The sequence below is a fragment of the Sapajus apella genome, unplaced genomic scaffold, assembly GCF_009761245.1.
Source record: "Sapajus apella isolate SASKATOON/1434 unplaced genomic scaffold, GSC_monkey_1.0 scaffold77, whole genome shotgun sequence".
NCBI classification, from domain to species: Eukaryota; Metazoa; Chordata; class Mammalia; order Primates; family Cebidae; genus Sapajus; species Sapajus apella.
In genome coordinates this window covers 567914-595256 of record NW_022437017.1, presented here as the reverse complement: position 1 = coordinate 595256, position 27343 = coordinate 567914, and the positions used below count along the sequence as shown (strand labels likewise).

Sequence of the window (27343 nt, the reverse complement as noted above, 5' to 3'; positions counted from 1 at the left end):
CTGGACCCCCTGGGCTCAAGCGATCCACCCAGCTCAGCCTCCCAAAGTGCTGGGAACACAGGGAATACAGGTCTGTGGCCCTGGGTTTTCAGGGACAGCTGTCTCTTGAGTGGTGCAGGGTCATGAAGAGACGAATACCCAGGGGCTTGGTCTGTGACCTTTATTGCACAATTCTGAGGCCAGGGCAGACCCAGCTGGGGAAATTTACTGTGGGAACGTCTGGCCCAGCTCCTTCTTCTCCTCCGGGCGCCGCTGGCCGCCTCGGCTCCCTATCCAGACCGCGTTCGGCCCTTAAAGGGGCCCCGTGGGGCCTTCGCTAGACCCGGAGGAATCGGGGGCTCCGCTGGGGGCTGCCAGGACGAGTCTAGGACCTCCGAGAGCGATGGTGCTTCTTGCGGCTTTCGATTAATTTCTGGGAACGGATCTTGAGCGATGCGCGGGTCACTACCTCGTTGTCCTCCTCCTCACTCTCTTCATCTACGGGGGGCGGGGGGTGAGGGAGAAGCAGGGAGCATTGAGGGATCCGGGTCCCCATCCCTGGGTCTCCTTCCCAGCCTTTACCACCCCATTCCACCCCCACCTTGGCCCTGAGCAGAATATCCGACAACCTCCTGCTCCCCAGCTTGGGGCTCAACCGCACCCCTTCATCCTTCCACCCATACTGACCAAAAAACTTGTCCTTGGAAGTAGGAAGCGGCAGGGCGATGCGGGTGTTGTATTGGGGCAGCCTTCCCTCTAAGCTGGCAAGGAACTAAGCAAGCAAGAAACCATGTTCCCACCGAGAAATCACGTTCCCACCGAGAAATCACGTTCCCACCAAGAAATCACATTCCCCCTCCTCCCTACCCCATTCCAAGATATGCCCTGGTTTTAGCTGGAGACCACTGCCCACTCGCATCCCTCCTTCAGCAGACACCTTGATGCCCAGCTTCAACCTCTCATCACTCAGGTCCGTCCCTGGTCTCTGGGGCCCTGCCACTAGGCCTGTCCCCATCCCGATTGCTCAGCCTCGTCCTCTGGCCTCCTGGACCCACCCGCACCTCTTCTGGTTTCTTTTCTTTTCTTTCTTTCTTTCTTTTTTTTTTTTTTTTGAGAGGGAGCTTCACTCTTGTTTCCCAGGCTGGAGTGCAATGGCTCGATCTTGGCTGCAAGCTCCACCTCCTGGGTTCAAGAAAGTCTGGTGCCTCAGCCTCCTGAATAGCCGGAATTACAGGCGTCCACCTCCACGCCCAGCTAATTTTTTGTATTTTTAGTAGAGACTTTTTGTATTTTTTGTAGAGACGGGGTTTCACCATGTTGGCCAGGCTGGTCTCGAACTCCAGATCTCAAATGATCCACCCGCCTAGGCCTCCCAGAGTGCTGGGATTACAGGCGTGAGTCACAGCGCCCGGCCACCTCTTCTGGTTTCTTCCTTGGTGGCTCCTCAAACCTCACTCGTTCTCCCCGAGACCCCTTCCTGGCTCGTCAGCCTGCACCCTGGTCTCCCGAGGTTACCCGCGGTTCCCTGGTTTTCCGACCCAGCCCCACTCCTCGATCTCTGGAGCCCTGCCCCATGGCTGCAGGGCACCTCGCGGTTGGTGATGTGACGCAGCATCTCCTGGACGTCGTGGCTCCCGAGCTGCGACTGCAGTTTCAGCAGCTTTTCCTCCACGAGGCCCAGCAGGTTTGGCAGATAGTTATCTGCCTGGGGATCCAGCTCCTTTCCCGCGAAGCGACCGTCCTCCTGCGGCCAGGGCAGGAGGACGAGAGGGGTCAGCCGAGAGGGGTGTGGCCTCGTGGACAGGCTCCACCCAGGGGCGGGCCTTTTCTCTGGGGGGCGGGGCCTGGGAGGTAAATTCCCATTTACAGGGGCGGTGCTAGTCAGTGGGGGCGGGGACGCGGGTCAAGGCCACGTCTGTGAGGGCGGAGCCTCTGAACTCTAGCTAGAATGTGGAAAGGTTTCGGGGAGGCCCCTTGGTGGGGACGGTAAAAACTCGAGGGAGGCCATTATGAGAATGGCCTCCTGAAGAAATGGGCCTCTGCTGCGGGCACGATAGGTCTGTCTCGGATTGCTCCAGAATTGCAGCGAGGTCTCCGAGGTTTTCGGTGGGGACAGGGTGGGGCTTTCCCTTGGAGGTGGAGCTTGGGACGGCACAGGGCCTCCTAAGTTTTGGGCTTCCTTGCGGGAGTGAGAGTTTCCCCAGGGATGTGGGGCGGGGATTCTGAGGAATGAGGCGAGGCTTCTTTCCATGTGGGCGGGGCCTCTGTCGTCAGGGACACAGGATGGGGGTTCCCTAGGGCAGGCCGCTGTGACAGGAATCCCCGCTTCGTGATTGCGCGTCATCGGTCTCGGGAGGTCCTGGAGGGGCTTCCTCTGGGCGGGGCCTACCACAGTGATGCGGATCAGCTTGCTGGCCAGGTGCTCCAGGCTGTCCTTGGCCACTTGCATCGCCCGCAAGGTGCGCTCCAGCTGGTCCTGGGCCTCGGCGTGCCGCCGCTCCTCCTGCTTGAGGCGTTCCCGCGCCTCGGCTTGCAGTTTCTGCTGGCTGCAGGGAACGGAGAGGTAGTCACGGGGGGTTCAGTCCGCCCCGCCGCCGCCCCACCGACAACCCCGGGATCCCAGGGCCTCACCTCACCATTGTGGCCTCCCCCGAGTACTTGAGGTCTTCCAGCTCCCGCTGCAGCTGTTGCTTCTCCTGCTTCAGCCTCACCAACGTCTGCTCGTTCTCGCTTTTGAGCGTCTCCAGCTTCGCGAAGGTGTCTCCCTGGGCCAGGAACCGCCGCACCACCGCCTGCGGACCACCCAGTCCCAGTCAGAGCCAGAGTCTAAGGAGGTGCAGGAGCGCTTCACCTCCTGCCCCCCACTCTGCGTCCCCTCGGAAGCAGGACAGGTGGCCTGAGCTGGCACCTTTTACACAGGGATGTATGGAGATACTGTGGGTTGGAGTCGGGGCTGCTTCAAGGGTGAGCCGCCCTGGATATATCATTTTTGCGGGGCCCATTCTGGCCCATATAAGGAATTTGAGCTGGGCACGGTGGCTCACATCTGTAATCCCAGCACTTTGAGAGTCTGAGGCGGGCGGATCACGAGGTCAAGGGATCCAGACCATCCTGGCCAACTTGGTGAAACCCCGTCTCTACTATAAAAAAAATACAAAAATCAGCAGGGCGTTGTGGCGCACACCTGTAGTCCCAGCTACTAGGGAGGCTGAGGCAGGAGAATCACTTGAACCCGGAAGGCAGAGATTGCAGTAAGCTGAGATCGGGCCACTGCACTCTAGCCTGGGGGACAAAGCGAGACTTCGTCTCAAAAAAATAAAAAAGCATACAAATACAAGGAATTTGAGTCAGGCCAAATGCGGGGGCAGCTGGACAGGTGAACATAGCTTCTTTCCAAAATCAATGTGCCATCCATTTCTGGCCGTGAATCTCCCCCAGTCTCACAGGAAATACTACCCATCTTCGGAGCCATCCCCTCACAACGCCCAAATCTGGAAAAGGGCTGCGCCTCAGTGCCCCAGATGACCCCATAGGTGTCCTCCCATAGGTGGAAGTCCCAGAACTCCTCGGGGGTTGGCCCCATAGGAGGCGCCGCAGGTTGGCAGGCACCCAGAGGGAAGAAACAGGGTTGGGGTCCAGTGTTCACTGGCAGGAACCGGGACCCAAGGGGGACACAGCGGTCTTAGAATACTGCAAGGAAGACACTGCAAAGTGAGGGACCTGGGGCAGGGATGCCACTTGCAGACACTGGAGACAGAACAAGAGAGGAAATTCCCAGTTCTCCTACAGCTGGCATGGCAAAGGAGTTAGCACGGTGCAAGAGAGAAAGGAAGGCAAGTGTAGAAATGAGGGCGAGTGTAGACAGCTCCTGGGGGTTTTGCTTCGAAGGGCAGCAGAAAAACTGAATGGTAGCTGGAGAGGGAAGAGATATTTTTCAAGAAAGGAGCAGGTTTGTGAGCTTAAGAACTGACCTGGCAGAGGAGAGGCAGGGTATGTCGGTTTCATTGGCCTGGGGACCCCAGGGTGCGTCTAGGGTGGAGGGGGCTCGGCAGAGAGGGCTGCGGACAGAACTCACGTGCGACTCGGCAGTGCCGGTGGCGTCCTTGACCTTGTCAAAGATCACCTCCATCTGGTACATGCTCCAGCGCTGCCGCAGCTCCTCCTCCTTGGCATGCAGGCTATCTTGGGTGGTGTCTTCAGACTGCAGCAGCAGGTGCTCACGGTGGGTCTGCTCGTGGGTTGAGGTCAGAGCCAGGGTCAGCTCGTGCACAGCGCTTAGAGCGGAGGATGGGGAGGGGAATCCAGACTGGGGCACCAAAGGGAGCAGGGCTAGAACTGGAGGGAGGGGAGAGGGCAAAAGCTTGGGGCCAGATAAGGGCACTGGGCAGGGGTCAAGAAAGTGGGACAAGGCCAGGCGCGGTGGAGGTGGCTCACGCCTTTAATTCCAGCACTTTAGGAGGCCGAGGTGGGAGGATCGTTTGAGCCCAAGGGTTTGACCAGCTTGGGCAATATGGCAAAATCCCGTCTCTACAAAAAATACAAAAATTAGTAGGGCTTGGTGGCGCGCCTCTAGTCCCAGATACTTGGGAGGCTGAGGTGAGAGGATCACTTGAGCCCAGCTGGTCTAGTCTGCAGTGAGCTATGATCAGCCTGAGCGACAGAGTGAGACCCTGTCTCAAAAAATACACACACACATACACACACACACACACACACACACACACACACACACACACAGATACACACACAAACTACCAAAAAGAAAAATTAAAACAAAAACAAAAAGGGCTGGACGGGTGGCAGCCTCAGGACAGGTGCAGGGGGCGGGGCCAATAGGAAGGGGGCGGGGCCTTAGGCAAGGGTTAGGCTAGAGGCAGGGTCAGATTTAAGACAGGCAGCCTACTCAGGTGGGAAAGGATGGGTAGGGGTCAGTGAGTAAGGGGAAGGCTGAAGGCCACATCAGAGCCAAAATGGAACAGCCACCCAGGAGGGAAGGGGAGGAGCGGGGCAGGGATATGGGAAGAGTCTTTGCACCAACTGGGGGTGGAGTCAGGAAGGGGGCGGGGTTAGGAGAAACTTCGGAAGTGGGAGAAGGCCTAGGATGAGGTAGAGCCAGGGCAAGGCTGGGCTGGTCTGGGCTCAGCTGGGCTGGAGTCACAGCCGCGTACTCCTGGGTGCTCCCACCTTGCGCTCCATGCGCTCGTTCTCCAGTTTCCTCTCCTCAGCGCGCTTCTTGCAGTCACTTATGTAGCGTTCCCGCTTCTTGCGCTCTCGAACCAAGGTCTCCTCCAGATACTGCAGTTGGTTCTGGAGGGCGGGCAGGGGAGCAGGGGGACCAGATGGCACCTACCGCTACCCGCCACAGGGTGCTAGGAGATAGATGGGGGAGGGGGCGTTGGGGAAGCTCAGGGACAGCTGGGATCAGATTCTGAAGCTGGGAGACCGCGGCAGCTGGGCAGGACGGCCGGGGGCAAGAGGGTTGGCACCTTGGCAATCTCCCGGGCGTTGAGGGCCTCTTGGTTCACCAGGTGCAGTGCCTCCAGCTCGTGTTTGGCCCTCACCACCTCAGCCTCCATGAAGTCCAGCCGGTTCTCCAAGTGGAGGCTCTCATCCTGGGGCATCGTGAGGGGAGATGTTGGGGAGATGAGGCAGGCCTGTGACTGCTGTCCCTAGCCCCTGCTTGCCCCCTCACCCGAGCCCTCCTAGTCCCTACCTGTAGATAGGCCTTGAGCTGCAGGTACACGCTGGTAATGTGCTCGGCCTCCTCTGCCTTCATCCGGGCCTTCTCCAGGCGGTTCTCCAGGTTCCGCATGGTCTAGAGAGCAGCACGGCTGGGCTGAGTGCCCTCTGCACTTGATCCCTTCCACAGGACCCTCTGCCCTGCAGGCCTCTCTCGGCCCTACCTTGGCCACCTCCGAGTGGCTGTTTTGCGCCTCTGCCATCTCCAGGTGGCACAGGCTGTGCTGTAGCTGGAGCTCCTCCAGCCGCCTCTGCCGCAACACCAGCTGGTGCTGCAGGGCGTTCCGCTGCTTCACCTTCTCGCTCAGCCGGTGGTCTAGGTGCTCCAGAGCCTGCTGCAAGGGGCCAAGCGAAAGCAGGGGCCTGAACACCCCATCCCAGTACACACCCTTCCTTCTCCCATACTGTGGCTTCCAGGACACCCCTCTCCAGTTTTCTACCCACCTCCCTGGCCACCCCTTCTGTGTTGTTTTTGGAGACACAGCACCGGGCTCTTCTCTCTGTCCACAGTGACCACCGTGGTGATCTTACACACACTCAGCGTTCTAAATTTTTTTTTGAGACGGAGTTTCACTCATGTTACCCAGGCTGGAGTGCAATGGCGCGATCTCGGCTCACCGCAACCTCCGCCTCCTGGGTTCAGGCAATTCTCCTGCCTCAGCCTCCTGAGTAGCTGGGATTACAGGCACGTGCCACCATGCCCAGCTAATTTTTTGTATTTTTAGTAGAGACGGGGTTTCACCATGTTGACCAGGATGGTCTCAATCTCTTGACCTCGTGATCCACCCGCCTCGGCCTCCCAAAGTGCTGGGATTACAGGCTTGAGCCACCGCGCCCGGCTTTTTTTTTTTTTTTAGATGGAGTCTTGCCCTGTCACCCAGGCTGGAGTGCAGTGGCGTGATCTTGGTTCACTGTAACCTCTGCCTCCCGGGTTCAAGCGATTCTCCTGCCTCAGCCCCTGAGTAGCTGGGATTACAGGTGTGAGCCACCGTGCCTGGCCATTTTTTTTTCTTTCTTTCTTTATTTTTGAAATGGAGTCTCACTCTCTCCCCCAGGCTGGAGTGCTGTGCCTCGATCTTGGCTCATTGCAACCTCTGTCTCCTGGGTTCAAGTAATTCTCCTGCCACAGCCTCCTGAGTAGCTGGAATTACAGGTGACTGCTACCATGCCTGGCTAATTTTTTTTTTTTTTTTTAAACAGAGTCTCATTCTGTTACCCAGCCTGAAGTGCAGTGGCATGATCTTGGCTCACTGCAACCTCCGTCTCCCAGGTTCAAGCAATTCTCCTGCCTCAGCCTCCCAAGTAGCCAAGAATACAGACGTATGCCACCACACTAGTTGAATTTTTGTATTTTTAGTAGAGATGGGGTTTCACCATGTTGGCCAGGCTGGTCTCGAACTCCTGACCTCAGGTGATCCACCCACCTTGGCCTCCCAAAGTGCTGGGATTACAGGTGTGAGCCACTGTGCTCAACCAATATGAGCTGTTTTTAGAAGTGGGGACTTGGTCTGTTTTTTTTTTTTTTTTTTTTTTAAGACAGGGTTTCACCATGTTGGCCAGGCTGGTCTTGAACTCCTGACCTCAGGTGATTTGCCCGCCATGTCCTCCCAAAGTGCTGAGATTACAGGCGTGAGCCACCGTGCCTGGCCAACTTGGTCTGTTTTTTCGCTGTATCTACTACCATGCCAGGATGCCAGGTCCAAGGATAGTGAGTAATAAAGATGTAATTGAATGAGCACATGAAAGGCAGCTATTGTGCAGAAAGGATTGGAGAGGGTGAGCCTGGAGTCCAGCGCTGAGGGGACCCAGGCTGGTAATGAAGGATGAGGTTGGGAGAGGGTGGGGCAAACCTGGCCTGTCCTGTTCTTGAGGTATGGCTTCTCTGACTTCCATTCTCGTATCACTGCCTGGACCACTTTCTCATCTCCCTGCAGGGAGGAGAGTGCGGTCACTTTTCATCATGCCACCTCTAGCTGAGGCCAGGTGCTGTCTCCTTGCCCCACCACCGCCCCGCGGGAACTCCTCCACCCACGTCTTCACCCCTTACCTTGAGCAGGTCCAGCAGCTTTAGTTCCAGTGCCTTAGTCTCCTCACGGAGCTGACTGATGGTCTCCTGGTTCTTCTTGATGTTCCACTGTGAGCTCTCAAAAAAAGCCTTCCGGTCACCCTCTGCCAGGCAGGTGAGGTGAACAGACACACAGTTACTGGGTGGGTGGGTGCAACATCCCAGAGAGAAGACCTTTTTTTGCGATCATCAACTTAATATTATAAGAATGCAGCTCTCTCCGATCCGTGCCTCCAAGATGACAAAGAAAAGAAGGAACAACGGTTGTGCCAAAAAGGGCCGTGGCCACGTGCAGCCTATTCGCTGCATGAACTGTGCCTGATGCATGCCAAGGACAAGGCCATTAAGAAATTTGTCATTCAAGCCGGGCGCGGTGGCTCAAGCCTGTAATCCCAGCACTTTGGGAGGCCGAGGCGGGTGGATCACGAGGTCAAGAGATCGAGACCATCCTCCTCAACATGGTGAAACCCCGTCTCTACTAAAAATACAAAAAATTAGCTGGGCATGGTGGCGTGTGCCTGTAATCCCAGCTACTCAGGAGGCTGAGGCAGGAGAATTGCCTGAACCCAGGAGGCGGAGGTTGCAGTGAGCCGAGATCGCGCCATTGCACTCCAGCCTGGGTAACAAGAGCGAAACTCCGTCTCAAAAAAAAAAAAAAAAGAAATTTGTCATTCAAAACAATGGAGGCTGCAGCAGTCAGGGACATTTCTGAATTGAGCATCTTCGATGCCTATGTGCTTCCCAAGCTGTATGTGAAGCTACATTACTGTGTGAGCTGTGCAATTCACAGCAAAGCAGTCAGGCATCAATCTCATGAAGCCAGCAAGGACGGAACACGCCACCCCGATTTATACCTGCACCTGCCCCATGACTCCCACCAAAGCCCATGTAAGGAGCTGAGTCCTTACAGACTGAAGATAGACTATTCTCTGGAGAAAAGTGAAATGGAAATTGTACTAAAAGCAAAAAAAAAGAATGCAGTCGTCAACCAGCCTGGCCGACATGGTGAAACCCCGTCTCTACTAAATACACAAAAATTAACCAGGTGTGAAGCCGGGCATGGTGGCTCATTCCTGTAATCCTAGCACTTTGAGAGGCCAAGGCAGGCAGATCACATGGTCAGGAGATTGAGACCATCCTAGCCAACATGGAGAAACCCTGTCTCTACTAAAAATACAAAATTAGCTAGGCGTGGTGTTGTATGCCTGTAATCCCAGCTACTGGGGAGGCTGAGGCAGAAGAATTGCTTGAACCGGGAGGTGGAGGTTGTGGTGAGCCAAGATTGCATCACTGCACTCCAGCCTGGGCAACAAGAGCAAAAACTCTGTCTCAAAAAAAAAAAATGTAGAGACATGGTCTCATTATGTTGTCAGGGTTGTTCTCAAATTCCTGGCCTCCAGTGAGCCCCTTATCTTGGTCCCCTAAAGTCCTGGGTTTACAGGCATGAACCATCACGCTCAGCCTGTGAATACTGTATTTTCAATCTGCATTTAGTTGCGGACTCGGAATCCGGGAATACAAAGGGCTGACTATATTTACTGAAAAAATTCTGAGTATAAGAGGATCTGTGCCCAGGCACCGTGGCTCATGCCTGTGATCCCAGTACTTTGGGAGGCTGAGGTGGGTGGATTGCTTGAGCACAGGAGTTCCAGACCAGCCTGGGCACATATGGTGAGACCCCCATCTCTACTAAAACTACAAAAAAAGTGGCCTGGCATTGTGGTGTGAGCCTGTGAGTCTCAAGCTACTCAGGAGGCTGAGATGAAAGGATTGCTTGAGCCCAGGAGTTGGAGACCAGCCTGGGCAGTATAGTGAGAATCCATCTCTACGAAAAAGAAAATTAGCCAAGCACGGTGGCGTACGCCTGTAGTCCCAGCTACTTGGGAGGCTGAGGTGGGAGAACTGCTTGAGCCCAGTAGGCCGAGGCTGCAGTGAGCTATTGTTGAACCACTGCACTGCAGCCTGAACAGCAGAGTAAGACCCTGTTAAAAAGAAAAAAGTCTGGCCGTAGTAGCTCACACATGTAATCCTAGAACTTTGGGAGGCCAAGGCGGGTGGATCACTTGAGGTCAGGAGTTCGAGATCTGCCTGACCAACATGGTGAAACCTCGTCTCTACTAAAAATATAAAAATTAAGTGAGGTGGCATGTGCCTGTAGTCCCAGCTGCTTGGGAGACTGGCACGAGAACTGCTTGAACCTGTGGAGGTTGCAGTGAGTCAAGATCATGCCATTCCTCTCCAGCCTAGGCGGCAGAGAGACCCTGTCTCAAAAAAACAAAAAAAAAAAAAGAGAGAGAGAGAGGGCGAGAAAGTTACAGGAAAGTTTGAGGTACAGTTCACTCGGTTCTGAACTCATGAGAAGTTTTAAGAGGGAGAGGAGGAAAAACATGAACAAATATGAGTTTTGCCCAGAAGCTGTTCACCTAGACTCATGCTGGAGAAATACCTTTGTCACACCATCCCTGGTCAGAAGACTGTATGGACACTGTTGACCCCTGACCCTCTGTGCCCGCTGGAGCCATCTTACCTAGCAGTTGTATCTTTCTACGTAATTCAGCCACCTGCGAGTGCATAGAGGACTTCCCTGAACCTCTGCGGAAGGATCCTGCCTTGGATCGGCCGAGGGTCCAAGCCTGGGTTGTGCCCTTTCCTCGGAGATGGCTGGGTTTGCCCGAAGTCTCCCTGCCCTTGACCTTGGAAGAGGGCGTCGAAGCCTGATCCTGAGGAGGCAGGGCGTTGGCAGAGGCCGCCCTGCACAGGGGGGACGTCATGATGGGGTCGGGGCCAAAGGCCCCTAGGGTTTAGGGGGACAACTAGGAGTCAATCGCCCCTGTCAGTGATCGGTCAGCTCGGATTCCTAGGACTCTGAAAAATGCACTTTCCAACCGCTAGGCGGTTGCTCTCCGCATCTCTCGGTTGCTAGGTAACCGCCTCCCCTTCGCTCCAGTGTTTCCATGGAGACTACACGCGTTCCATGGCTGACACTGCGTTCTCATTGGTTGACGCTGCATGGAGGGACCGTCCCAACAGTGGGCGGAGCAGAGCCGAGCAGCAGGACAGAGGGTCAGGACACTTTAGGGTCACGTGATCATCCCATTTCCCTCCCTCTCCCAACCTTTTCCCGCTCCGGGGGGTTCGCAGGCATTTTTCAAGAACTTTCTTTCCGGAGAAGCCGCCACTCCCAAGATGGTGGTACGTTGCGCCGCCATTAAGAGCGAGCCGTCAGAACTATCCTCTCTAAGGCTTCACACTCCTGGCCAAGATGGCCGTCTCGGCTCTAGCACCTCCCCCACTCCTGCCACTCCCAATATGGCGACCCTGACTCGCCGTTCCCGGTGCGGGACGAACCACCGGTAGTGACGGCTCACAGGTATTTCCGCTTTCTTTTTGCAGCAGGAACCGTGCCTGCCGAACAAGAGGGGCGCGGTGGATACTGACCTTTGCCCCGGCCTCGTGTAAGGTGTTGAACGAGGGAGTGGGAGGTTAACTTAATTTCCTACAGGGGGGCAACGGGAGGGTGCATGTGTGGGTGTGGACGGCGGAGACTGTTAACCCTTTCGGCCTATTGGCGGGAATTGGGCCACAACCAGGCACAGGGAGCAAGGTTTGGAGATCCTCGCCATTGATTTGAGCCAAGTGAGACTGGCTAGGATTAGGGAGATCGCTGCCCTTCGCCCCTATATGGGAAACAAAGTGAGGCCTCATTGCCTGGGAGCGATGGAGGAATCCAGTTAACTGGAAGTAGCCCTCACTCATTGATCGGATCCCCTTTCTTGCTGCAGCGTGTGGATACAGCGCATCTCCCCGCTGCCGGCTTCCTCCTACAGAACCCGTTTCGTGCCTGAGAGCCTCTGGTGAAATGCTGCTGCTGCTGCTTCTGCTGCTACCCTTGTGCTGGGCGGTGGAGGTCAAGAGGCCCCGGGGCGTCTCCCTCACCAGTGAGTTCACCCTCCCGCCAAGCTGGAGGTGGGAGAGGCCAACATTGGGCCTTAGGGATAGGCATTTACAGCCTTTTGCCTCAGTTTCCCGGCCGTGCTACGCTGGTGGGGGTGGGAGGGCAGAGGTGGTGGTTGGTGGAGAAGGCCCCTTCCTGCCCTCACGTGAGCTTCCTGCACCCTCACAGATCATCACTTCTACGATGAGTCCAAGCCGTTCACCTGCCTGGACGGTTCAGCTACCATCCCATTCGATCAGGTCAACGATGACTATTGCGACTGCAAGGATGGCTCTGATGAGCCAGGTGAGCTTTTTCTCTGTTCATGCATCAGATATTTATTGAACACTGCTCAGTGCCGGGCCTGTCTGTGTGACCAAGATACTCCCTGTGCTGGTTCCCCGTTGAGTGGGCAGAAACAAGCCCAGAAGTCAGTGTTATGGCCCTGGGTAGCTGGAGGAGCCCAGAGTCCTCCTAACCCCGAAGCCTGGGGGTCAGAAAAGGCTCCTCCAAGGAGGTGAGGTTTCAGTCGAATTCCGAAGGTGCTAAGATGGAGGGGCCAACGTGGACAAACCCCTAGAAGTGTGAGACAGGGTGGGGCCAAGAGCAATCCAGGAGGAGACAGAGGTGAAGGGAAACCTTGGGTTTTTGTTTTTGTGTTTTTTGAAGAGACAGGGTCTTGGTCTGTTGTTGAGGCTGGAGTACAGTGGTGTGATCATAGCTCTCTGCTGAGCTCAAGTCATCCTCCTGCCTTGGCCTCCCAAACTGCTACAGGTTACAGGTTCGAGCCACCAGGATGAGACCTTTTTTTTTTTTTTTAGACAGAGTCTTGCTCTGTTGCCCAGGCTGGAGTGCAGTGGCGGGATCTTGGCTCACTGCAACCTCTGCAGTTTCAAGAGATTTTCCTGCCTCAGCCTCCTGAGTAGCTGGGACCACAGGTGTGCACCACCACGCCCAACTAAAATTTTTGTATTTTTAGTAGAGACAGGGTTTCACCATACTAGTCAAGATGGTTTCCATCTCCTGACATCATGATTTACCCAACTCGGCCTCCCAAAGTGCTGGGATTACAGATATGAGCCACTGTGCCCCACCTTTTTTTTTTAAATTTATTTATTTTGAGATGGAGTTTTGTTTTTATCTCCCAGGCTGGAGTGCAATGGCACTATCTCTGCTCACCACAACCTCCACCTCCTGGGTTCAAGGAATTCTCCTTCCTCAGCCTCCCAAGTAGCTGGGATTACAGGTGGACGCTACCACGTGTGGCCAATTTTTCGTATTTTTAGTAGAGATAGAGTTTCACCATTCAGTTAGTCCGGTCTCAAACTCGTGACCTCAGGTGATCCACCCACCTCAGCCTCCCAAAATGCTGAGATTACAGGTGTGAGCCACCACATCCAGTCGAAACCCTGTTTTGAAGGGCCTCAGTGAGGAGAGGCAGAAGTGCTCTCCGGGAGCACTGCAGAGCTTTACTTGAGCCCTGAGGGTGCAGTGCACAGCTCTTTCCTTCCCTTAGTCATTCTGTTTCTTGTACTCTGTGTGTGTAGTGTGGGTCAGTGGCTTTTTTTTTTTTTTTAGATAGAGTCACATTCTGTCGCCCAGGCTGAAGTGCAGTGACACAATCTCAGCTCACTGCAACCTCCGCATCCTGGGTTCTAACAATTTCCTGCCTCAGCCTCTCGAGTAGCTGGGACACAGGTGCACGCCACTACACCCAGCTAATTTTTGTATTTTAGTAGAGTCAGGTTTCACCGTGTGGCCCAGACTGGTCTCAAACTCCTGAGCTCAGGCAATCTACCCGCCTCAGCCTCCCAAAGTGCTAGGATTACAGGCCTGAGCCACCGCGGCCGGCCTGTCAGGGGCTCTTGTCTGTGGATGGGAGGGACATGTCTGGCCCTGAGCTGACTCTGAAAACCTTTCCTCCCTTCTTTCTCCCAGGCACGGCTGCCTGTCCTAATGGCAGCTTCCACTGCACCAACACTGGCTATAAGCCCCTGTATATCCCCTCCAACCGCGTCAATGATGGTGTTTGTGGTGAGTGAGGATGCACCAGGATTCAGGAAAGGTGGTGGAGGGAGGGAGGGAAGGAGGGAGGAAGGGAGAGAGGGAGGAGGCACTGCTAGGTCTGATCTCGGCTCCTGCCTCTGCCGCAGACTGCTGCGATGGAACAGACGAGTATAACAGCGGTGTCGTCTGTGAAAACACCTGCAAGTACGTGGGTGACAGCACCTCTCTTGTCACCACACCCCAGGACTTTGCCTGACCCCACCCAATGAATCGGGCCCACTCTCTGTTCTGCTTTTCTGTATTGGGTGCTCCGTTTGTGCCAGGTGCCTTGTGAATTCTAATCACCACCTTTCCCTCTAGTCTGGAAGCAGGTAGGATTGTTTCCCAGTTCAGCAGATGGGGGAACTCAAGTGTAGAAAGGGAAATCATGCAGGCGTGGTGGCTCATGCCTGTAATTCCAGAACTTTGGGAGGCTGAGGCGGGCGGAACATGAGGTCAAGAGTTGAAGACCAGCCTGGCCAACATACTGAAGCCCCGTCTCTACTAAAAATGCAAAAAATTGGCCAGGTGTGGCGGTGCACGCCTGTCGTCCCAGCTATTTGGGAGGCTGAGGCAGGAGAATCGTTTGAACTCGGGAGGTGGAGATTGCAGTGAGCTGAGATCACGCCATTCCACTCCAGCCTGGGCAACAGAGCAAGACTCTTGTCTCAAAAAAAAAAAACAACAAAAAGGGGAAACGACTTCCCCAGCGTCACATAGGAGATAGCAGAGCTGGCACTCGGACCCTCATTAGCCTAACTTCTGACGCTAAACTTTCCATTGTCATGCTCTGCAGCGGGCCCTGAAAACCCCAACACCTATAGGCAGGTAAAGTATACAACAGGAGGAGGCCAAGGATGAGGCAGTATGGAGAGGTGGGGATTGTGGCATCTACAGGAATAGCTGTTCTCAATTCCTGTCAGCCGATCCTTTTGTAGTTCATAAGCACTGTGATTTTTATTTATTTGTTTATTCACTTTTTGAGACAGGGTGTCACTCTGTTGCCCAAGCTGGAGTGCAGTGGTGTGATCTTGGCTCACACCGAGATCTTCTGGGTTTAAGCAATTCTTACGCCTCAGCTCCCCAAGTAGCTGGAATGACAGGTGTGCCCCACCACACCTGGCTAACTTTTGTAACTTTTGTATTTTTAGTAGAGACGGGGTTTCACTATGTTGGCCAGGCTGCTTTTGAACTCCTGACCTCAGGTGATCCGCTCACCCCAGCCTCCCAAAGTGCTGAGCTACCATGCCTGGCCACAATGATTAGGATTTTATGCACATGTGAGAGCTGTGCCTCGCTTAAACCGTGTTATGACCTGGGCACATTACCTGTCTGACATGACAAAGTACAAATAAACGGCTCATTGTGGCTGATGCCTGTATTCCCACCACTTTGGGAGGCTCAGGCAGGAGGATCGCTTGAGCTCAGGAGTTTGAGACCACTCTGGGCAAAATAGTGAGACCCCATGTCTATAAAAGTAAAAATAAAAATTGGAAATTATAATTTAAAAAATTACTGGCTGGCCATGTGGCTTACACCTGTAATCCCAGCACTTCAGGAGGCTGACACAAGAGGATCACTTGAACCCAGGAGTTCGAGACCAGCCTGGGCAACCTAGTGAGACCCTATCTCTCCAAAAATTTTTTAAAAAATTATCCAGGTGTGGTAGTTTGTGCCTGTAGATCCAGCTATTCAGGAGGCTGAGGAAGGAGGATTGCTTGAGTGTGGAAAGCAGAGTTTGCAGTGAGCTAAAAAAACAAAACAAAGTCCAGTCAGTTGTTGGCAGGTGGCATGGCTGGAATAGTGTTTCAAAGAAGTTGAAGGTCCCAATACTTACGTAAACTCTCCGGATTCCGATCTTTTAAGTAGAAGGTGGATTGAACACAACCAACACACTTTCTTTTTGAGACAAAGTCTCGCTCTATTGCCCAGGCTGAAGTGTAATGGCACGATCTTGGCTCACTGCAACCTCCACCTCTGGTTTCAAGTGATTCTCCTGTCTCAGCCTCCCAAATAGCTGGGATTACAAGTGCCTGCTACCACAACCAGCCAATTTTTGTATTTTTAGTAGAGACAGGATTTCACCATGTTGGCTAGGCTGGTCTTGAACTCCCAACCTCAGTTAATCCACCCGCCTCAGCCTCCCAAAGTGCTGGGATTACAGGTGTGAGCCACCACGCTCAGCCGACCAACACATTTAATAACTGGATTGTCTTTTTGCCTGGGAGTCGTGATTTCTGTTCTTTCTGTCTTCTCTGGTTGTTTGTTTGTTTTAATTATGTGTAAAGACAGGGTCTTTATATGTTGCCCAGGCTGATTGTGAACTCCTGGGCTCACATGACCCTCCTGCCTGCCTTCGCCTCTCAGAGTGCTAGGATTACAGGCATGAGCCACTGCACGCAAGCTAGTCTCCTGTCTCTTGAGAGTTCATATCTAGCTCCACCTCCCAACACTCCCTAGTCCCTTCCCTGACCCCAGGGGCCTACAGATCCCACTGCCCCTCTTTCAAGGACAGAGGTGAAGGATGCTGCTGTTGAGGGGACCTGGGAGGCTGGGAGGAGGGTTTGATCTCTTATCTTTCCCAGCATGGCTTGGTGGGGGCCACAGGTGGATTGAGCTATTTTGGAAGAGGCAGACTGGGTGGACTCTAAGTGCCCCACTGGTGGCTCCTGTGTGTCCCCCCCACCACAGAGAGAAGGGCCGTAAGGAGAGAGAGTCACTGCAGCAGATGGCCGAGGTCACCCGAGAAGGGTTCCGCCTGAAGAAGATCCTTATTGAGGACTGGAAGAAGGCTCGGGAGGAGAAGCAGGTGAGGAGCCTGTGGGGCTGCCCCAGGGGGATCTGAGCCTTGGACTTTGTAGCATGGGCCTGCAAGGCCTAGGTGGGGTTTGCCCCGACTCCTGTCCTGGGGCCAGTGACTGCCTGCCTGCACTTTGCTTTCACAGTTGTGTGCTAGGCATTTAGTTATTGGTTAAGTATAATAGTTTCCAAGTGGGAGGCAGCCAGCTTAGGTATTTATCACGGCTGTTAAAAACAGAATACTTGTTCCCAGGTACTGCAAGGAAAAGTTGTCATTCAGACAAAAAGTTCTCTCAGCAAGGCAATTTTACTTCTGCAGAAAGGGTGCTCCTGTTAGCTGTCTTACCACAAGAGTTCAATGAAAAAGGAAAGGCAGGCATATTTATTCCTTATGCATTGTGTCCTTACTGCTGTTTCTGATCTCCATTGGTTGGAGGTGGACCTCACAACCTAAACTGAAACCCGACTGGCTCACAACTTAAAACTTTTCTAAATAGGTAAAGGCAATGGAGAACAAAGGAAAAGAGGCAGTCCAAATAAGGAAGGGGCATACACTGCGAGCTGGGACACGCCTGTGAGCACGTCCAGCACAGACATCTTGGTTAAAGTACAAGGGCATAGAATGTGCTATGTGCCTGTAAGCATGTCTGATGGCTTCATAGGATAAAGCTTAACAAAGAGTTATTAGCAAAAAGCAAGAAGGCTTTGAAGACAGTCTTTAAAGCAAACTTTTATTTCTAACGTTTATTATTATTACTCTTTAACAAAAAGAAAAATTTTGAAGAGGAATTTTTTATTTTTTATAAGGGCCTTGGGCATCAGACTAAAGCAGCCTAGAAGGGCCTTGCTGCCTCCTGGGGATGGGAGGGTGGCTTCTCCATATCCTGGTTCTGTGGTCCCATTACCTGTAAGATGGGCTGATGACAAGATGACTCCCCAGTTCTGACCTTAGCAAGATAACATCAGCCAGTAGCAGCTGGATTAATTCCATAGGATGGGTGCTTTGGGGTCCCTAGGCATGTGTCTCCCTACCTTGCCTGTGTACTGGACGGGAGGCTAGAAACCGATCTGGATCTACCTCAAGGGATTCATTGCTAGTGGGAGGGACAAACAACCAGGGCTGCTGGGCAAAGGGGAATTTGGGGTAGAGGCTCTTGCCAAGTACCTCTCTCTCTTGGCTTGAGGGCAGGAGACAAGGAAGGCTTCTTGGGAGGAGGAGGCCTCTATCTCAAGTGAGATCTATTGGGTAATTTGGAGTTAGTCAGGGAGAGTGTTCCAGGCTGAAGGAACAGCATGTTTGAAGAACCAGAGCCAGAAGAGTGTTTGGGGGTCTAAATGCTGTCAGGGCACCTGGATCCTAATAAGGCAGGGATGCAGTAGATGGGGCTGAGAATCAGGCAGGGGCCTGATTACATGGGGCCTTGTGGGCTACATTGAGGCATTTGGGCTTCTCCCCAGAGGGCTACAGGGAACCCCACCCAGGGAGAGAGACCCAGTGTGGTATGTGTTTTGGAACATCCCCTTGCTGCCCTGTGGAGTGGAGGTAGGGAGGTAGTAGTCAGTGAGGAGGAGGCAGAACAGAGGAGAGCTGGTCTTGCCTTCTGCCCACCCAGAAAAAGCTCATTGAGCTACAGGCTGGGAAGAAGTCTCTGGAAGACCAGGTGGAGATGCTGCGGACAGTGAAGGAGGAAGCTGAGAAGCCAGAGAAAGAGGCCAAAGAGCAGCACCAGAAGCTGTGGGAAGGTATGGCATAAATCGGTCCAAGGAGTCGCCTGCAGTTCCTGGGTGGGAGGGGGTCTGGGCCTAGGAGTCTCTTGCTCATTATCTGTTGTCAGTTTCAGCAGATTTTTGATCATGGTGCCAGTTTCCTTGTGTGCTTGCTTATCTTTGATTGTGTGTTGGTCATCATTTTTGAAAATTATTTATAGAAACAATTTTCTATAATTATAAATAATTTTCTATAATTACTTATAATTATTTCCATAAATAATTTTCAACTTAGGAAGAGAAGGTGTTCTCTAGAGAGAATCTTCTTTTCTTTCTGGCAGTGTTCAGGAACACTGCCATTCAGCAATCCCCCAAATGCAAATGCAAGGTTTGAGGTTCCTCCAACCTTCAGCAGTGTGTGAACTGAGGGAGACACACAGGTTGGTTGTTTCTGATCCAGCCTGTCACTGAGGAGACAGCCCCCTGAGGTTGTTGAAGTGATCTCCTATTAGTCTGCCTCACATTGGACTTACTTTGGACAGTTTTGCTCTGTTGCCCAGGCTGGAGTGCAGTGACGCAATCTTGGCTCACTGCAGCCTTCCCCTCCCAGGTTCAAGCAATTCTCCTACCTCAGCCTCCCAAGTAGCTGGGATTACAGGTGGACACCACCACACCCAGCTAATTTTTTTGTATTTTTAGTAGATATCAGGTTTCACCATGTTGGCCAGGCTGGTCTCAAACTCCTGACCTCAGGTGATCCTCCTGCCTTGGCCTCCCAAAATGCTGGGATTACAGGTATGAGCTACCACGCCCAGTTGCTAATTTTTAAATTTTTATAGAGATGGGGTTTCTCCATGTTGCCCAGGCTGGTCTCAAACTCTTGGGCTCAAGTGATCCTCCCACTTCAGTAGTGGCACCATCTGGGCTCACCACAACCTCCACCTCCCGGGTTCAAGCGATTCTCCTGCTTCAGCCTCCCGAGTAGCTGGGATTGCAGGCATGTGCCACCACACCTGGCTAATTTTGTATTTTTAGTAGAGATGGGGTTTCTCCATGTTGGTCAGACTGGTCTTGAACTCTTGACCTCAGGTGATCCACCCGTCTCAGCCTCCCAAAGTTCTGAGATTACAGGTATGAGCCATGGTGTCCAACCCCATATCTGGTTTTAAGAAACAGCAAGGCCATGTGGCTGGAGGGAGTAAGGGAGGAGAGTTGGGAGAGACAAGGGCAGGGTGCTGGTAGGGCAAGTCATCTGGGGCCTTGGAGGCCACAGAGAGGACTCAGGCTTTTACTGTTAGTGAGATGGGAGCCATGGAGGGTTCTGAGGAGAGGTGGGATGTGCCCTGGCTTAGGTGCTCACAGTCTTCTGGCCACTGTGGGAGTTAGAGATGAGAGGAGCCTGCAGTACTGGTCTCGGCCTGCGAGGATGGGGCTGGGACTGGGGCCAGGGTGGGCCGTGCAACCAGGTGGGTTGTGGATGCATCTTGACGGTGCCCTGATGATGTCTGCCTCCACCTCTCCCAGCCCTGGTGCTGTGCTCTTTGACCCAATGAATACAGAGGCTCCTGCCAGGTGTGATGGTTCATGCCTGTAATCCCAGCATGTTGGGAGGCCGAGCTGGGTGGATCACCTGAGGTCAGGAGTTTGAGACCAGCCGGGCCAATATGGTGAAGCCCTGTCTCTACTAAAAATACCAAAAAAGTTAGCTAGGTATGGTGGCACATGCCTGTAATCCCAGCTACCAGGGAGGCTGAGGTGGGAGAATTGCTTGAACCCGGGAGGCGGAGGCTCCAGTGAGCCGAGATTGTGCCAGAGGCTCCCAGCGGCCCACTTGGGCGGAGTACCTATACAGACCCCCTTCTCCTTCCTGCCTCAATGGAGGCTGTTTCCTCCCCGATGCCCTGGCTTTCACTCTGTCCTGCCCTTTGGAGACCTGGGGCCTTCAGTTAGCTCTGGCTGGCACTTTCCTTCTGCCTGTAAGCGTGCTGAGGCTCCTCTGAGGCAGGGGAATCATTTGAACCTGGGAGGTGGAGCTTGCGGTGAGCTGAGATCACGCCATTGCACTCCAGCCTGGGCAACAAGAGCAAAACTCTGGCTCAAAAAAAAGAGTTTTTTCTATCTGGGGTTTGGCCCTTTGTCTGCAACTAAAGATTTATTTATTTATTTATTTTTCTTTTTCTTCTTTTTTTTTTTTTTTTGAGATGGAGTCTTGCTCTTCTCACCCAGGCTGGAGTGCAATGGTGTAATCTCTGCTCACTGCAACCTCCACCTCCCACATTCAAGCAGTTATTCTGCCTCAGCCTCCCAGGTAGCTGGGATTACAGACACCTGCCACCACTCCTGGCTAATGTTTGTATTTTTAGTAGAGAAGGGGTTTCACCATGTTGGTCAGGCTGGTCTCAAGCTCCTGACCTCAGGTGGCCTGCCTCGGCCTCCAAAGTGCTGGAATTACAGGTGTGAGCCACTGCACCCAGCCCTGTCTGTTACTGAAGACATTCTTTCCCTTTTTTATTTGTTTTTGGTGCTAGGGCCTGGTGCTTTTTTTTGCAAGTCCTCATTGTTTGTAGAAAGGGAATTCACTGTCTGGCTTTCTGCCCCTGAACCTCTGCCCTGCTGCAAAGTTCTTTTCATGTGGGTCTGGGCAAGCTCGGGCCTGATTTCCCTTAGGACGTGTTCTTGGTGGGGAGCTGCGGAATTAGAGGGAAGCGCCATGTTTCGACCCAGATTCCCAAAGGGTGGCAGAGCTAAGCTGGGGCTCTTGGGGCAGTTGGCCTGGCATGGGCCCCAGGCTACATCCCTCACTGGCTGGGTGATTATAGGCAGATCCCTTCACCCACGCAAACTGAGGAACCCCTCAGGCTCTCATCTGTGAGGTTCAGAACAGTGTCAGCCGGGTCTTTTGGGACACATGGGATCTCCTAGGGTGACCCAAGTCTCTCTAGAGGAATTACCGGCTGTTTTTATTGTTTGTAGAGGACCAAGCTGGAGCTTGGTATACAGTGGGAAGTTAATCATGGTATACAGTAGGAAGTTAGTCATTGGAGCAGCTGTTGTGGCTGCTTTCCCCTCCACTTTGGCTGGGTGGGATAGTGGCAGACAGAGGAGGGACTTTTGGGACAGAAGCTCAGTCCCATTCTGTCGGGCTGGCCCCTCTTCCTGGGACGCCCCCGGGGCCTGTCTCCCTCCCTCCGTCCTCCCATCTCGCAGCGTCCTTGGCCCGACACACTTCTGCCAGGTCCTAAACCGAAAGTCTCAGTGGCCAATCTCCTCTCCCCCACCCCATCTCCCACCTCCGACCCTCCATGCACCCCATCCGCACCTCCCCGGAATCTGCTTCTGCTCCATGCTTCTTCCTCGGCCCTCAGCCTGGGCCAGCCCTTGTTGTCACCTGGCTCCCGCCCTCGCCCCCACCTCTGTCCCAACAGCGGCCTGACATGCTGCCCTCTGCTATCTGGCTTCCCATCTCCCTGCTGCAGCCCTGAGGTGGCCCTCCTGCCCCTGCACCCTGCCCTGTCCATCTCTCCCAACACAAGCAGCCTTAGTCATTCATCTTGCTTGTTTGTCCTTCCCCGGTGAGGGCAGGGACCTTTGTCTCCTCCACAGTCATGTCCCCAGGGTCCCTTGTGGGGCCAGGCGCACAGTAGGTGCTCAGTGGCAAATGACTGTGGGGTGCTGGGGATGGTGGAAGCCGGCGGGTGGGCAGGGGTGATAGAGGCAGCCTCCTTACAGAGCAGCTGGCTGCCACCAAAGCCCAGCGGGAGCAGGAGCTGGCGGCCGATGCCTTCAAGGAGCTGGATGACGACATGGACGGGATGTGAGTGTCCCTGCACTGGAGCTGACCACCCTTCTGTGGGCCTGGGTTTCCCTCCCCATCACCCTCACCTTTAGAAACCAGCTAGAGCCCCCCTGGGTTCCCTTGGCCTGGGATCCAGGCTGATCCCAAGCCCTGGGTGACCCTGCCTCTCTTACTCATGGATGGCCAGGTCCAGAAGGCCCTGGGCCAGGAGACAGGGGGACCACCCTCTCCAGGAGCTTTGCACAGACCCTCAGCCTGAGGAAGTGTGGTCAGGGATCCTAGTGATCGGATTTTCTTTCCCAGGCCCACTCCAAATGCTCTGGGGAAAGCCAGAGCTGGGTTCGAATCCTGGCTGTGCCTCTGAACTTACTGGGTTACCTGGTGGAGGGTGGACTTTTGGGGGCCAAGGGGGACACAAGAAGCCTAGGAGATGTGAGGTGCCAAGGAGCAGGGGGCTTCAGCAGAACCAAATGGGCAGCATGGGCAAGGGTGAGGGTGGGCTTCGCTGGGTGGGGGACCCGCTTCTGCGGGTGGAAGGAGGTGGCTCATGGGAGAGGTGGGAGAGAGGTCATCGGGAATTTGGGGGTCCAGGTGTCTCCCAGTCCCACCCCTTACTCTGAGCCTCTTTGGGGTTATGGAGTCCTGAGGAGGGGGCTGGAGGTCGGGAACCCCCTGCACCTTGAGATCCTGAAGCAAGTTCCAGGGTGGTGCCCTGGTGGGGAGGAACAGGTGGGCCACGCGGTGCTGAGAGCCACATGGGCCTCACCCCTTTAGTCTGCTTCTGCCATGTCCTGCAGGGTCTCACTGACCGAGCTGCAGACTCACCCGGAGCTGGACACAGACGGGGACGGGGTGCTGTCAGAAGCGGAAGCTCAGGTACCGTGGCTGACCCTTGGCTGGAGACTTGTAGGCAGCGTTGCCCCAGGGTGGCCTGGGAGCTCCTCTGGGCGAACCCGGATGGCAGTCACCAAGGGCAGCTTCCCTCCCGGTGGGACCCGGCCCCCACTCTCCCCACTGTGTGGGCACCGAGTCCCCTTCCTCCCCCCTCACACCCCTGCCCCATTTCTCTCCTTCGCCATCCCCTTCTTCCCCATCCGCCCCTGGTTTCTTCCGTCCCATTGCAGCCTTGACCTTGGCCTTGGCCTCTCCCTTGGAGGGCCTGTCCCTCTCTGGTCCTGGGCTCTCTCCTCCCTCCATCTGTCTCTCTGTCCATCTGCCGCTTTGTCCTTCTGTCTCAGTGTCCCCAACCACTCCAGCCCCTGGCCCCCTCCTCCCATTCCATGGGCCTGTGCTGCCCTCTCCTGGCCTAAGTGCCTCACTGGCCTGGCCCAGGCCTGGTCATCAGAGCCCAGCCCGCCTGTGCCTGGCACTGCAGCCTGGGTGCCTGGGGTGGCCCGTGAGGGGGCGTGTGGCAGCTAAGATCTTGACACCACCCCCAACATACACAGGCCCTCCTCAGCGGGGACACCCAGACAGATGCTACCTCTTTCTACGACCGAGTCTGGGCTGCCGTCAGGGACAAGTACCGGTCCGAGGTCAGTCAGGGGAAAGAGAAGGGACTTGGTCCTCCCCTCACCCCACCCCCACCCCTCCTCACAAAGGAGCTGCCGCCGGTTCTGGCATCCGGCCACCCTGGCCAGCTGGGTGGCCCCAGCATCCCCCACTGAGGCCCCCCCCAACCCCAGCTGTCAGTCCGCCCTGCAGGCCCTGAAGGAGGGGCAGACACCAAGGCTGCCCCTTGGGCTGTGGTGTGAGCCTGAGGGTGTATGTAGGTGGACCCGGAGGCCACAGCATCGACCACCCCACTTTCCTGCCAGGCACTACCCACTGACCTTCCAGCACCTTCTGCCCCCGACTTGACGGAGCCCAAGGAGGAGCAGCCGCCAGTGCCCTCACCGCCCACAGAGGAGGAGGAGGAGGACGAGGAGGACGAGGAGGCTGAAGAGGAGGAAGAGGAGGAGGAGGAGGAGGGTTCCGAGGTGCAGGGGGAGCAGCCTAAGGTCTGTGTTTGGGGGAGAAGTGGGGACAGAGAGGGTGGGGGGAGCTGCTCACTGACCTTGCCCCTTCCCCAGGAGGCCCCACCGCCACTGGCCCCACCACAGCCGGCCAGCCCCTCGGAGGAAGACAAAATGCCACCATATGATGAGCAGACTCAGGCCTTCATCGACGGTGAGTGTGGGCGGGGGGGGGGGGGGGTGCCTAGCTCCTCGGGTGGGCCCAGTGTTTCCTGCCAGTGTGGCACAGCTCAGGGAAAGATCCTGAACCTGGCCCCTGCTCTGACGCGGCCAGCACAAGCCCCACTATCTTGGGGAGTCCAGGAAGGGGGCCTGGGGTAAGCCAGCCCCACCCTCACCAGCCCCAAGGGGCCCCTCTCCCTCCCCAAGGATGGCAGCTTGTTTGTGTCATTTCTGGTGGCCCCAGGAGCCCTGGCCCTTCTCCCTCGGGAGCCTGGGCAGCAAGGTGGGGCTGCCTTGCAGCTGGCGAGGCCTGGGGGCTGTCTGGGCAAAATCCTTGGCCGGAGCATAACCAGGGTACAGGAGGACACAGCCGCTTCTGTGGAACCCTGTTCCTCATCCTCCTGAATGGGAGTGAGGACATCTCTGACCTCCACCCTCTCCCGCCAGCTGCCCAGGAGGCCCGAAACAAGTTCGAGGAGGCCGAGCGGTCCCTGAAGGACATGGAGGAGTCCATCAGGTACGGGGGGGCTGAGGAGGTGGGGACACCTGTCCCACAGCGCCCAGGGCCTGGTTCCCAGGTGAGCCGGTGATAGGAATCAACGAGGCAGCCACAGGGAGGGTCCCGGGGAGGTGGCAGGGAGGACACATGCTCCACGGCGCAGCCAGGCCCTCCTGTGTGTGTTGTGCTGGGTCAGGGACCGTCGTTCCCAGCTGCCCCTGAACTGCTCCGCCCCCCCTTCCAGGAACCTGGAGCAGGAGATTTCATTTGACTTTGGCCCCGATGGGGAGTTTGCCTACCTGTACAGCCAGTGCTACGAGCTCACCACCACCGAGTGCGTCCCAGGGGTGCGGGGCCCCCACTGGCAGGGTGGGAGGCGGGTGGCCCCGGAAGGGACACTGGCGGAGTTTCCTGATGTTTGGGAACCATCTCCGGGGTGGGGCCCTCCACACTGACGGGGAGTGAAGCCAGAGGGCAGGCTTAGGGTTGGTCATTGCAGTTTGAGGTGCCCTGTGTGCGGGGACAAGAGGAGGCAGGGAGGGGCCGTGGGAGGAGGCTGGGATCCCTGTGTCGCCCCTCCACGTGCCTGGTCCTCCACAGATACGTCTACCGCCTCTGCCCCTTCAAGCTTGTCTCGCAGAAACCCAAACTCGGGGGCTCTCCCACCAGCCTTGGGTGAGTGGCTTGGGCTGGCCCCTTCCTGCTGCCTGCTCCCGGTGTCCTGACCCCCACCTAGCCCTCAGCACCCTGTGTCTCTCGCAGTACCTGGGGCTCGTGGGCTGGCCCCGACCACGACAAGTTCAGTGCTATGAAGTACGAGCAAGGCACGGGCTGCTGGCAGGGCCCCAACCGCTCCACCACCGTGAGTGCCTGTGGGGCAGGGAGCAGGGCGCGGAGACCCAGGCCTGGCCCGGCCAAACCCTCTTGAGCGCCTGTGTGCCCATCCCCAGGTGCGCCTCCTGTGCGGGAAGGAGACCATGGTGACCAGCACCACCGAGCCCAGCCGCTGCGAGTACCTCATGGAGCTGATGACGCCGGCCGCCTGCCCGGAGCCCCCGCCTGAAGCACCCACAGAGGGCGACCATGACGAGCTCTAGCTGGCCAGGCACAGAGGTGGGCGGGGAGGTGGAGTCTCGGGCTGCCCAGCGAGGGGAGGCAGCAGGCCCTGAGGAAGATGGACCCACATGGCCACTCTGTCAACCTGTGTCCCCTGCTTTTTATTTTTGTTTTAAGGCAGAGAGTCTCACTCTTGTCACCCAGGCTGGAATGCAGTGGTGTGATCTCCGCTCACTGTAACCCTTGGTTCCCAGGTTCAAGCGATTCTTCGGTCTCAGCCTCCCAAGTAGCTGGGATCGCAGGCACAAACCACCGCCCCCGGCTAATTTTTGTATTTTTAGTAGTGATGGGGTTTTGCCATGTTGGCCAGGCTGGTCTCAAATTCCTGACCTCAGGTGATCCGCCCACTTCAGCCTCCCAAAGTACTGGGAATACAGGCGTGGGCCACCGTGCCTGGCTATACCCTGCTTTTTTTAAAAAAAAAATTTTTTTAACCTTTGAAAATAAATAGACTAGGTGAGGTGGCTCACACCTGTAATCCCAGCACTTTGGGAAGCCGAGGCTGGCCAATCACTTGAGGTCAGGAGTTTGAGACCAGCCTGGCCAACATGGCGAAACCCTGTCTCTACTAAAAATACAAAAAATTAGCTGGGTGTGGTAGCAGGTGCCTGTAGTCCCAGCTACTGGGGAGGCTGAAGCACAAGAATTGCTTGCATCTGGGAGGTAGAGGTTGGAGTGAGCCAAGATCATGCCACTACACTCCAGCCTAGGTGACAGAGTGAGATTTGCTCTCAAAAAAAAAAGAAAAACAGAAAAGAAAAGGTCTTCAGGCTGATCAACTCCTGGCCTCAAGTGATCCTCCCACATCAGCCTCCCAGGTAGCTAGGACTACAAGCAAATGTGACCATGCCCAGCCGTCCCCAGCTTTCTAATCTGGCCTTTCTCCTGCCCCAGAACCTCAAGAATGTTGTGACACCAGCCCCTGCAGTGCCGTCCACCCACCCCTCCTAGGCCTGCCTGTGGCTCTGTCGCCCTCCTCTGTGGGTAATAGGACCTATATGGCGCGTCCTGCCCTGCTCTGAGGCCCAGGCGGAGCTGGTCCATATTCCTAGGCCCCAGCGGCCTCCAAAGACGGGATAAAGGAGCTTGCCCTCCCTGGGCCCCCCCACCACCCCCAGCCCTGCCCCTGCCTCCCCTCCTGTTGGGGACCAGTGAATGACTTGACCTGTGACCTCAATACAATAAATGTGATCCCCCACCCAAACCTGCCTGTGTCCGACTGGATTTGCTGGGGAGGGACCAGGGCCGGGGGCAGGGGTGGGCAGGGGCAAGCAAGGGACACAGCTGTCTGCAGATCCCGCCCGGGCCTCCCCACCATCCGGGGATCACACTGGAAGGTAACAGGTGGATGAACCCTGGACCACTTCTGTCTGAGTGTCCATCCAGGCCCCTGTCCCACCCTCCCTGGGTCTCACCCATGCTCTGTGGAGGCTAAGGGTTCCCTCCGGGGCCCACAGCTCCTGCTGCAGACACACAGTGGCCCAGA

At 55.5% G+C, this 27343-nt stretch overlaps 2 protein-coding genes and 1 pseudogene across 4 annotated transcripts; 2 read left to right on the top strand and 1 right to left on the bottom strand.

Moving 5' to 3' along the window:
- Positions 1-145: 145 nt before the first annotated feature.
- Positions 146-10820, bottom strand: CCDC151 (coiled-coil domain containing 151). Of its 2 annotated transcripts, none has more exons than XR_004260893.1 (13): positions 10311-10820; positions 7766-7887; positions 7569-7646; positions 5883-6053; positions 5693-5794; positions 5466-5591; positions 5164-5286; positions 4055-4207; positions 2616-2771; positions 2369-2525; positions 1568-1723; positions 667-751; positions 146-477 (listed from the first exon to the last, which is right to left on the bottom strand). XR_004260893.1 is itself a non-coding variant. In XM_032251689.1 (13 exons), exons 1-13 carry the CDS (start codon positions 10552-10554, stop codon positions 365-367), a joined length of 1791 nt encoding a protein of 596 aa, XP_032107580.1. In that variant the 5' UTR covers positions 10555-10801; the 3' UTR covers positions 146-364. The 2 variants fall into 2 exon arrangements, 1 of the variants encoding a protein (XP_032107580.1); XM_032251689.1 differs by having other exon boundaries at positions 2611-2771; positions 10311-10801.
- Positions 10798-27061, top strand: PRKCSH (protein kinase C substrate 80K-H). 2 transcript variants are annotated; one of them, XM_032251691.1, is made up of 18 exons: positions 10798-11238; positions 11566-11721; positions 11907-12023; positions 13656-13751; positions 13871-13928; positions 16455-16572; positions 18176-18305; positions 21999-22083; positions 22863-22941; positions 23514-23600; positions 23883-24065; positions 24138-24234; positions 24690-24759; positions 24986-25075; positions 25342-25416; positions 25504-25603; positions 25692-25854; positions 26752-27061. In XM_032251691.1, the coding sequence occupies exons 2-17, from the start codon at positions 11643-11645 to the stop codon at positions 25836-25838; spliced, it is 1611 nt and encodes a 536-aa protein (XP_032107582.1). In that variant the 5' UTR covers positions 10798-11238; positions 11566-11642; the 3' UTR covers positions 25839-25854; positions 26752-27061. The 2 variants fall into 2 exon arrangements, with proteins under 2 accessions (XP_032107582.1, XP_032107583.1); XM_032251692.1 differs by having other exon boundaries at positions 10879-11238; positions 23883-24044.
- LOC116532941 lies at positions 15006-15101 on the top strand (annotated as a pseudogene).
- Positions 27062-27343: the final 282 nt, after the last annotated feature.